Source organism: Pimephales promelas, chromosome 19 (genome assembly GCF_988280905.1).
Source record: "Pimephales promelas chromosome 19, fPimPro1.hap1.1, whole genome shotgun sequence".
NCBI classification, from domain to species: domain Eukaryota; kingdom Metazoa; phylum Chordata; class Actinopteri; order Cypriniformes; family Leuciscidae; genus Pimephales; species Pimephales promelas.
In genome coordinates, this window is record NC_142787.1 from 16633106 (window position 1) to 16645197 (window position 12092).

General features: G+C 35.2%; 1 protein-coding gene and 1 long non-coding RNA gene across 2 annotated transcripts in view; one reads left to right on the forward strand and one right to left on the reverse strand.

Annotated features, from left to right (window-relative positions):
• Window positions 1-12092, forward strand: part of LOC120490739 (uncharacterized) — a 56969-nt gene that overhangs the window by 5859 nt on the left and 39018 nt on the right. The gene's annotated exons all lie outside the window — the stretch shown is intronic.
• The window catches only part of hcn1 (hyperpolarization activated cyclic nucleotide-gated potassium channel 1), a 112238-nt gene that overhangs the window by 4577 nt on the left and 95569 nt on the right, over window positions 1-12092 (reverse strand). Inside the window, exon 7 of the mRNA XM_039688126.2 lies at window positions 9975-10139. Coding sequence (XP_039544060.1) covers window positions 9975-10139 — 165 coding nt within the window. The remainder of the gene's footprint in view (window positions 1-9974; window positions 10140-12092) is intronic.

Sequence of the window (12092 nt, forward strand, 5' to 3'; positions counted from 1 at the left end):
ACAAATAGTGCTGATTCTGAACAGTGAGAGGAGAAGCACAAAGGTCTCACAAATGTAGAAAGGGGAGGCTAGTCACTCCTACAGTAAGTAGAGATTTTGAAGCAGGACTGATGTTGGATTCAATTTCTGAGGTGCTAATGCATTGAATCTCAATTCACATTTGTTTATCGCTATTGGTTTAATGGTTTAGCAACTACACAGATCTCAAAGTCTAAAACATCACAAAAAAATTTTTGTTACCCTGCTGAAAATCAAGCCTCGAGTCATTTTTAGAGCTTATGTAAAAGGTATGTTCTCCTAGTCTGGTCAGGCCGGTCTAGGAGATGAGATGAGTAGGTCTGTCTAAGCTGTTTGTTTTCCAGCAGGGTAATTACTACTTAAACTGACAAACACAATGTATATAGTAAAACTGGGACTTGAATAAAATAACATTTACTTCAGCAGCCAATGGTCCTATAAGCCTTTTTTATATTAATGTGTATAAACGTAGCTGTTGTTGTAGTAATGAGTCCATGGCTATTATAGTCTCTTCTATTGAATAGTTGCTAAATTCTATTAGCGGTCTACCCTAAAAGCTAGGCTAAGTTAGTTAACTGTGCTAGTGATCTAGTGGATGAGTGTCAATTGAAGAAAACAGTCAATGCATTCATTAAAATACTTATTCAAATTGACAAATACATCGAAAAAGTTTCAAATTAGTTGCAGTAAAATAAAATTGATTTATTGCAATTAAAAAGTAAATTATTTAGAATTGTATTTATACAGATGTTTTTATTATGATTAATATTTTTAGTCCTCCATAGCCTACAAAAGATCCATCAAAATTTAAGAAGAATCGTTGATCAGTGCAATTAGTTGTCGTCTATTTGTGGGTTACTGTGATATCAATGTCATGTTGGAACCAGCAATAAGAAGAATCAATTGATTGATCAGCTAATGTTTGTAAAGCATGCTAGGTGAGATTAGATACGGTGCAATGTTTTTAGAGTTTCCAAATAGGAATTTAACTTTACTCCCTTTTGCCAAATGGATTTACATTTATTCTGTTCTGTTAGTCACTATTTTGTTGCTACCATAAATGAGGGATGTATCGATCTCTCCATGAACCTCTTCTATTACTGCCTTTTTGTATACAACAGCTGAGGAGAGCTCTATTGTTACATAAAATGACTGAGTAAGATTCTTATGAGCTGAAAGCATTAAGCTATCAATCTCTCATCAATAGCTGTAAGAGTGAACCAGGCAGGAGGGATGCTGGGATGTTTTTACCATTCAAAAAGAAAGTAAAGTTTCATGACCCATCTGCTGTAGGACATATCAAGTTTTACTATCAAGCCGTCTGAGCAGAATTGAAATATACAGTATTGAATCATTAATGAATATATATTTTTGGATTTATGAAATTCAGGCTTACGGGGGCAGTTGCTAACAGTTTTGCAGTGAGTCAAATGAGTACAATAGTTTCACATATAATGGCAGTTGATGCTACTAGTATCCCCTCCCCCACAGCCAAAAAAACAAAAAACAAAACAAAACATAGATTGTCATGACTACCTGACAGACATAATGAAATGGTAGTTTAACCATTAAGAAATTTTACTTGTCTATGTGACAGCGCTTGTAATTTTACATTATTTATTTACTTTACTTATTTTTTAAGTACTTAAAGGGAGAGTTTACCCAAAAATTTTACTCACCCTCAAGTTGTTCCAAATTTTCGAAGCTTGAGCTTCCGTTTACCACAACTGATGATGTTGATGAATGTTTATATGTGAATAAAAGCCTAAATTCAATCAGTTCATCAAATAAAGTCATAGGGTCTCTTCAGAAAATTTGGATTTTTAAAAAACATCTTTGTGTTCCTTACAAATTTGGATCAACATGAAAGTGGGAACAGAATTTTCATTTTTGGGTGAACTAACCCTTTAATTCGTACATCTTAAATATTGGGATTGGGCCTCATTAAATATGTTGTTACAGTATTTTGTACTTTTTAGATTTTTAAATACCTTCTTTTGTTTCTTTAAATCAAAATTTGTAATGAGATTTTGAATAAATTACATTATTTTGATTTGATTTGCATCATGTCTTAATTGAAGGTTATGTTTGAGGTTGTTTTTTTTAAAACCCACATAAATGGGAAAAAGACTTAAAGGACACCTTAAGGCTTAAATGGGCACAGTAGCTTTAATGCAATATCAAAATACTTTTCTTTTATAGACGTACACTACTTAGCCAAAAGTATGTGGACATAAGCCATCAGCAGATGGATGATGGTTTAAACTAAAATAAGAACAATACGATCTACTGTTAAGAACATAATGTTGTAGCACGAAACAGTAACTGTCGAGATGAAGGATAATAACTTGCTGTGATATGTACACTTATATTTGAGACTGTTCCCATGGGGGGAAGCAATCAATAACCTATAATGAAGAGTTTAAGCACTGTCATTTGGTGTTAGCGGAAGCAGAAAATGAGAGATATATCTTATGTCACTGGAGAAACAAGGGACTCCTGAGGATGAACGTGTCTGGTCTGGACAGAAACACTCATTCAGGGAGACATGAATAACGTGAAAACCTCCCTGGACACTTCTTTTAGGTTATACAGGCCTGTCGTGTCCTTGCATATCCAAATATACACAATTTCCTTGTTCACAGTGCATATTGACTAGTCCGACAGCTGTAAACATGGCTGGGTGAGTTTTGTAAAGAGGCAGTCAGACCTGTGATGTATTTCGGCATGGGGAAAAAACACATGACTGATTGTCCCTGATGTTTGCAACCCACCCTGAAAAAATGGCCTTTGTGCACTCAATCTCAGAAGGCAAAGGCCACGATGTAATCTATTGGCAGCCACAGTGAAATAAACCCAGATGAACATTGAAGAGTCTATGGTCTACTTAAACACGCCTACATAAACACGCACTGCACGTCTACAGACTTACGTGATGTCTGACAAGAAGTTTGGAGTCATAATGAATTCTGTGAATAAGGAGTTGATCAAAAACATGTTATTCACAGGACTATAAAGGGCCAGAAAAGGGGATCTAGACAAGGTCCTCCCAGATCAATGATGACCTCTAAGGGGTGTTAACATGTTTTGAGATGTTTAAATGGTGTCCGCTGGATATGTTAAAGTCGTACATGTTCTCTGACACCCTTGCGGGAACTTTAATTTGGTATGAATGTTTTATTGACCAACTCTTGCCATCAACCAAATCTGCAGGGACTTCTACTGGAAATTATATAATCTTACTTTATCCTAAACCTAAGAATGTGGCATTCAGTGATCCAGAAAATATTTAGACACTTAAGTCATGTTTAAAAAATGTATGAATGCCATTGCATTACATTACAAAATATGAAAATTTGAAACCGTAGCCACAATCTATTATTGATAAATTGTGAAATTAGGAAAATGCATTTCAATAATCTTAATGCACATTATTGTTTCTTAAGCTGTGCATGCATGCCTAATAGTGTTATGCTTCAGATGCTATCAATGTAAGCAATAAGATACGAGATTCTGTGCTGCATCGTGAATAAGTAACGGCTGAAGGGCGTTGTTAGGCACGACACGAAGCTGAAACCCCTTCAGCCGTTACTTATTCACGATATAGCACTTGCCTCAAGTACCTTATTGCTTTTATAAAACGGTAACAAAAACATATTAATAATTAATTAATTAATAAAAACATATTAATAATAAACATATTAAAGTAATAAAAATATGTATTAGTGCAACTTTCATGAAGTAAAATCACTAAAAGCCTTCCTTCCGCTATAAAAAAAATAGTCCCTGACCGTGACCAGCAACAATGTGTAATATGCATGAAAGCTCAAATAAAAACAACATAGGAACTACAGTATTACGCAGTGATAAATAGAACCGTTGGGTGAAGCGGTCATAGCCGTGTTTTATCATGAATAAAGCACAGCTATTGACCAATCAGAATCAAGGATTGGAACTATCCGTTTTATATATTGTACCTTTCACTGCATATCCGACAGGACCAAAATCTGTGTGAACATTATGCACAAATATCTATGAATATCACAGATATTTAGTTCATACTGTAATAATTTGTTGGCAGACTTTGGTATTTTTAGAAATCCAAGCACAGTTTGAGACATTTTTAGATCAGTTCAAAATTTAATCTCAGTCTCATAATTGAGATTTATCTTTCCTGTGGAGAGTTTTGGCAAAAAATATCATTTGAGAGTGTCATAACATTTGATTGTGAACAAGAAAGGCTGATTAAAAAGACATTCTGAACATTTCCTTAACATTGATTTCACAGTAACCCACAGTCTCTTTAAGAACAAAAACCTATTACATGGGGCTTGTACGGAGAAACACAAATTCCCATAGAATGTTCCCAGACATTCAGTAGAATGGAACATTCCGTTTCACCTCTAAGCTTGACGGCCTCCGTCGAGACACATTAGCCCTCTGCCGCACGCTTCTGGGGCTGAATGGCGATATTGGGCTTCATTTCTCTCTATCTGTGTCCGTAAAGATGCTTAATAACCTGGATTCAGCCTCCCATTTTCTAATTAATGAGTGGAACACAGTGAGCCGTGAACGTGGCAGACCATTGAGCTCAAGCACCTTGCCAGGTGGCTGCCGTGACGCTTGGACCACGGATATAAATAGGCCCGGGACAAAGCTGCCTGTTTTAGCTTCTGATGCTAACAGAAAAACAAAACTGTTAACTACTATTTAAATGCTTGTTATCTGAGTTTAGGTATATGGAGTCTTGTAAATAGAGGCCCCTAAAGTCAACCTGGAAATATAAATAGATTAGACCAGCTCTAAAATATTGATTTGTCTCTTTTTGAGTGCAAATAAATCCTCATCTAGTAATCACAATATATTTGAAAGTCAGGGAAATGAATTGGTCTAAAAGGTGTGGGAGATCTGTGATTGAAAGCTCAGTATAATTAGTGATGAGACTACTAATCTTTTACATTTATCAGTAGCATAACATCTTCATCAGTTCATCTATTTTTCATAATAGTGTAGCCACTTATTTTTTTCCCCACATTTTTGTATGTTGCTAATCATATGCGTGTCATATGGGTGTTTTTATATTAGTGTAGTGTAAATATTTACTTTAAAAAATAATATTCACCTGCTTTTTGTGCTCTTATTCTGTCTCTGGTTATAGACTCTTATTCTCTCACTCATAATTATAAATGATATAATCTGATCAATTAAACAATGTTTTAACACACTGTCCCTTTAAGTATCTTTATTTAGTTAGCTGCTTTTTATAACTAAATATTTAAATGGATACTCCACTTTTTTTTGGAATTTTACAACTCCCCCAGAGTTAAAATGTTGAGTTTTACCATTTTTGAATCCATTCAGCCGATCTCCGGTTCTTCACTTTTAGCATAGCTTAGCATACATCATTGTAGACCATTAGCAGTTCTCAAAAAAAGAAAAAAAAAACTCTTCTGTAGTTACATTGTGCACTAAGACCGACGGAAAAAGTAAAGTTGCGATTTTCTAGGCTGATATGGCTACTCTCATTTCTGCGTAATAATCAAGAATCTTACTGCCGTACCATGAGTGCAACCGGTGTAATGATATGACGCAGCGCCTAAAAATAGGCTAATACCAAGCTGGGGACTATTTTCAGGTGCTGTGTCATATCATTACACCTACTGTAAGTTTTAAATAGGAAAAATATCTAAACTCTTTGGTCCTTTTTTTGTTTTTGAGAAATGCTAATGGTCTTGTGCACTTCAATGATGTATGCTAAGCTATGCTAAAATTGGCACCGCTAGAACCGGAGATCGGCTGAATAGATTCAAAAACTCAACAGTTTTAACTCTGGGGGAGTTGTAAAATGATCGTATTTCCAAAAAAAAAAAAGTGGGGTATCCCTTTAAAGTGACTTGACTTTAAATGAACTACTTTAAATTTTCTTGGCAAACAACAATTTTAAAGTATCTTCCCCACCACTATTAAAGGTACACAGACAAATAATAATTAACAACAGCATTTAAGTATTATTTTGTTTCGCAACATCATCACAACAAGCAGCAGCGTTGTTTTCATTCTGGTTATTTTCTTGAAGTGAAAACCTTAAGTGAAGCACACTTTTTGGAATTTCTTGAACTGATCAAATAGTATGCATGCATTGGTTATTAAAAAGACAGATATCCCAAACAAACAGGGAATAGACTATAAAAAGTAGTACTTGCCTTGACTTTTAACAGTAACATGCAACCAATTGTTTTTTACTTACAATGGCTTTTTATTCGTTTGATTTAACCTTGGTTTTGTGGTCCACTGGTGCACTGAACGCATGCTGGCTGCCTTAAGCCTGTGGATCATTTCAGATGTGAGGGGGGAAAATCTGGATCGTCATGAGGAGTTTACCTGCTGCCTACTGGTCGGCCAGGACACTCTTGAAAACGAGATGAGCTCATCTCAAGAGGGGCTCCTGGTCAAATAATTTTTAAATAAAGATAGATACATCAATTGTACAACATGTCATATCTGGTTGATTTCTTTTTTTTGTCAAATTCTTTTGCTTAGGACGAGACAAGCATTTGCAGTCCAAAAAACAGTACATGGAGCACCAATCATGTCACGGTCCGTATTTTTCCCTTGTATGAGACAAGACCCCTTGTTTTAGTTGGACTAATGTCAAATCAAAAGTGCTGGCAACTTGCAGTGACAATATGGTTCAAGCCCGTTCTCCACATGAAAGGACAAATGCACGTCTTGGCTTTGTTTACACCGGTCATCTCGAGTTATGACTGACGTTTAAAGGGTGAAAACGTCAACGCCACAAACAGAGATGGGTGCATATAGAATCCTGGTTTGGAATTCAGACAGTGTAATGCATACTGTCGAATTGGGGGTTCATTTCGTTTGATTTGATTGGCCTGATCGCATCAATTCTTATCTGTTATTGATTAGTTGTGACGTGCATGTCACAATAGTGTGGGCATATTGATCCAAACCAATCCAATCCAATCCAATTTTTTTGTGCAAGGCAAGTCAATAGCATCATGCCAGAATTTAGTACATAAATGTACAAATTAAAACAACTGAACTAAACTCCTTTTTCTGGATGCAGGCAAGCAGGTACTAAAATGTATCAATAACCATGTAATGGAACTTAAAAAGGGATATTCTGTTTTATATTTCTAGTGTTTTGTTTCATGCACTCGAGTTGTGAAATTATGCTGGGCTTCATGCTATATTAGTATACGTCATAACCATTTCATATGCTTAAAGGAGAAACATTTACTTTGAGTTTTCAGGTCACATCTTAAATTATCTTCTGGTTTTATCTTATGAACTGTGAAATCAAAAAATGCAAAAAGAAAGAAACAAGACATTTTTAATACTGCTGTATTCAATAATCAGATCAACCCCTTATTAAAAGACTTGTTGTAATATGTATTTTTAGTGATGTGACTGAATTTAAGATGCATTTGTGCTTCACTTCAAATCTGGTCTGTCACAAACTAGTTAAAAATTGTTATTGTGTAAAAGATTCATGAAGATGTTGGGTGAAAAGTAACAAGGCTCATGCTCAAGACCCTATTTTAAACTCTAGTGACAGAATTCAATTGAATAGCCCAAAAAAGGTCATACACCAAACCCATTGAATGGTGCAGAACATCAAACTGATGTTCTACGAATGTTCAGAATGCATTAGCTCTCATTTGAATTCCACACAATTCAAATTGATGATGGACGGTGGCCTGTATCTCAACAATGAGACAAAGACTAAAGTATGCAGCCTTACAGAACCTGGCGTTGTCTTAAAACAGCTTGAATAAAATCCTTTTTTTTTTTTCATTGTTCCTTTGAAACTGGTTGAAAGAAAGATCCTTCTATTCAGTATTTCTATGAAGTGTAAGTGTGAGTGACAATGGATTTGTGTTTAGTGGAGAAATCTTAAAGTGCATCAAGCCAACTGTTTAAAAAAAAAGTACATTATGTGTATAAAATCTGAGACTATAGTAGCATAGTACAAAAACAATGCCACTTTTATGATGTTTTCATGGAGAAGAACATTCAGGAATAAATGTGTTGTAGTGAAAAATGAGGTGGGTGTAAGGTTTTGCTGATTTTCTTTAAATGTGATATTTTAGATGTTAAAGGTGCAGTGTGTATTTTTTAGCGACATCTAGAGGTTTGGTTGCGAGTTGCACTAATGGCTCAGCCCACTGCTCACCCCTCCCTTTTGAAGAAGCTACGGTGGCTAAAATATAAATATAATGAATATAAATAAAATATATAAGGCATGGTGGCACCTTTCCGTATGAGCGTAAAGGTGCGCGCGGCAAAAATGACGTGATTATAACAGCGCGCACGCCTCTGCATCCCATAAAAATATAGTTTTTCTTTTTCACTGGTTTTGTCAACTCTTCGCGAACGACTTAAATGCTTACAAGATTGACTTGTCAACTGCGATCGACGGGTTGGTGACTCCTGTAACGTTAACGTTACTATTTTATGGTCAATAGTACTAATCAGCTGATTTTCAAAGCCATAACACAGCGAGGGAGAAGAATTAAGTTACATGAAACAATCCAACTACTTATTGTACACCACTGACAAGGGAAAAGTCACTACTCACGGTGTTTATGGCTAGCTTCTAGCTCTTTGAAGGTATGAACGAAACGCGCTCTGTAGCGTTGTTTGTTCGCTGTCGGCTACGGTAGAAACATGAAGTCACAATATGTCGACCTTCATAGAAAGGGGGGCCCGCTTTATGTATAAATGTCTTATTTTAAATAAAAACATAACGGTTTATTGAGTAAGGTCTTTATACACCACTGAAAACATAGTTATGGATCTTATATTGCATTTCTGTCAATAGATCCTCAGAAATATTACACATTGCACCTTTAATGTTGTCATTTAATGAATGTTGAGGTGATTCATGCACAAATTAATAACACATTCGGAAAATAAACATTCGCTGCTTTGGAACAATATGTTTTGTGAACTGTTCAAATAAGTTGGGTAACACTTTATAATTCATAACTATTCATTAACATTAGCTAATGCATTGGGTATCATGAACATCCCCCTCCCCCCATACTCTATGTATCAACTAATTAATGTTAATTTATAAATATATAATTGTTCAGTGTTTAATTCATGTTCATTCAAATGACTTTAATGTTAATTTATGCAACTTTAAATGCTAAAAATGTATTGGTATGTACTGTAGAAATTACCAATAACCAAAATTAATAAATGCTGCAAAAGTACTGTCAGTGTTAGTTTATGATGCCCAATGCATAATCTAATGTTTAAAAATGTAATTTGTGAACTTACCATAAATTAAATTATTATTATTTTTAAAAAAAACATTTCTGTGTTTTGAGGAAGTAAATGAACAGAATAAAGTAAGCACTTTAAATGGGCAGGGACTACACTAACATGTGAAGAACTGGTCATAATTGATAGATAATTATTCAAGCCCTTGCCCTTTAGTGCACCAGCTCAAACTCCCTCTAGGGGGTGCTCTGCTGCTACCAGGGTCAAGGGAGGGGGCGGGGTGGTGCTCATACCCAGGTGTGCGGGGTGGGGGAGTGGAACGGAGGCTCATGCTGGTGAGGGTTTGCCTCCGTCCACCCTCCATGCGTCCATTTGGGGATGACATTGAACCAAAACCAGCGGGGCGTCCAGCCCCGGGCAGGACGGTTACATGCACTGTCTCTTACCGACAGACCACTCAGTTAAGACTAGCAAATAACATTTAGTTGCTATTAGTTACTTTTAACGGTTTATGAATATAATTCATACGAGACATTTGGACAAAGAAAAAAAAAAGAGAAAATAAGGGAGCATATATACACGTCATGCAACACAATGGTATGATTGAGGTGTGATGGACAGGACAGGACAAACGCGCAACAAACACACACAAGGTTCAGGCATTAAGCTAGAAGAGAAGGCGAGGGTTGGGTTTCTGGTCTTACCGATGCGGTCCAAGCGGTCGATAGCCACGGTTTCGAAAGCGCGGCGCATCATGGGATATTCCTCTAGGACTTCGTTGAAATGGTCCACAGACAGCGAGAAAAGTCTGCAGTAGGTGTCCGCGCGGACGCTAGCTGTACGACGACCTTTCGTCAACAGGCAGATCTCTGTGGGAAATAGATTAATTCAACATGTTACATATTTTATAAAATGGAGGTCACTAGTTGGACAAGGGAGCCAGCTGAGCACGGCTACATGGATTAGCAGAAGAGCTAACCTTGAGTAAAAGAAAAGGTTAGCATATAAACATAGTGGGTTGACATGATGTATTCAGTTTAATATGTGGTGGGCAGTGCTTTTTATACACTTTAGAGACTTTACTTTTAAATCGCTAATTTGAATGCGAAAGTAAAACTCATGGCCGCATTGTATTATACAAACAAACAATCAAACATAATAACAACAATAAAAACAATTTGTTTGTATAATAATAACAATAACAACAAACATGAATAATTATAATAATATAGAATATATTGTAGTATATTTGTATAGTTTATATTTATTTATTAATCACTATTATTATTATTATTATACAACCAGTAAATAAACTATTTATTTCATTATACAAACACATAAACAAAAGCAAACATACAAACACAATAATAATAATATATTTGTTTGTATAATAATAATAATAATAATAGCAAATTGAAATAAATTAATTTTATAGTATTTATAAATATATGTATTAATCAAATATTATTATTCAAACAGTAAATCCATAAACAAAGCATAAAATATTGTTATTTTTATTATACAAACAATCAAATCAATTATTATTATTATGTTTGTATGGTAATAATAATATTGTCTAATTTATTAATTTTTTAGTATTTATATTATTTGTATTTACTATTATTACAATAAATAAACTATTTTTATTTATATTATTAAACAAACAAAAACACAATACCAAACAATATAATTAAAATTCACATGTATTAATATTATAGCATTTATATTTATAAATATATGCATTAATAATAGAATAATATTATTTGTATTATTAAACAAACAATAAAATATTGTTGTTATTATACCAAAAAAGACTCAAAATCAAACATAATAATACTCTTCTTGTTGTTAGTATTATTATGTAAATATTTTGTAAAATATTTGATTTAAGCTATATAAGTCAAAATATAGGACTATATATGTAGGCTATATATCAGGTTTGTATGTACGTATTTGTATTACAGACTTGCATACCTCATCATAGAAGCCTGTTTTCATTGAATACAGTGCACACAGTCTCTCACAGAGAGATCTGTAATGAACCTTGTCAATACCGAGTCATCAATGACAGTGTAATCTTGTACACAATGCAGCTTAATCTGCCCTGAGGGGGGAACTCTTTAGTGCTTAGAGTAGATCTCATGCAAATGGCCCTGTCTTTCACCTTGAGATATGTATGAGTATTCGTTTATATGCAATTTCTGTCAGCTAGAGCTGGAGTAAATAACATATGACTTCTGATTCTTTGAATATATTTGCTGTAAATGTAGGACTGTACCTGCTGTGCTTCAAAATGACAGACTTTTTTAGCTGTTTTGTCCTGGACGGGAACAAATGCTGTAGAAAAAGTGTGTAGCCTGCGGAACGTGCTAACAACACTCTCCAGCTGGGAGTGGGAACAAGGCGTCGGAGTATTTTAATGGAAATGTGCCATCTCTCTGGCATCATGTGGTGCAGTATAAAGGTGATGGTGGCAAAAGTACTTTGCACTTGCTGTTCTATTTCTAATTGGTTAATTAGCCTCAAATGTCACTGTAATGTACATTTTCACAGCCCGATATCGTCGACCGAAAAGTCGAGATGGATGAAGAGACTTCTAAAGCTACAAAATGATGAAACGTAATGAAATTTGGGATTCCGGTAGTAATTGTCTTACTATGCACGTCTGTGGCTGATTGCCAAGCGTGGATGAGTGCCTGAACAAGTTAGCGCCTAAGCTAGCATATGTGTGAAGGTGTCTCTCTCACCCTCACCAAAGAGCATCCAATCAACTTGCCCTCCTCTCGGGCCTCTGCAAATGGAAATGACACTTGACCTCAGAG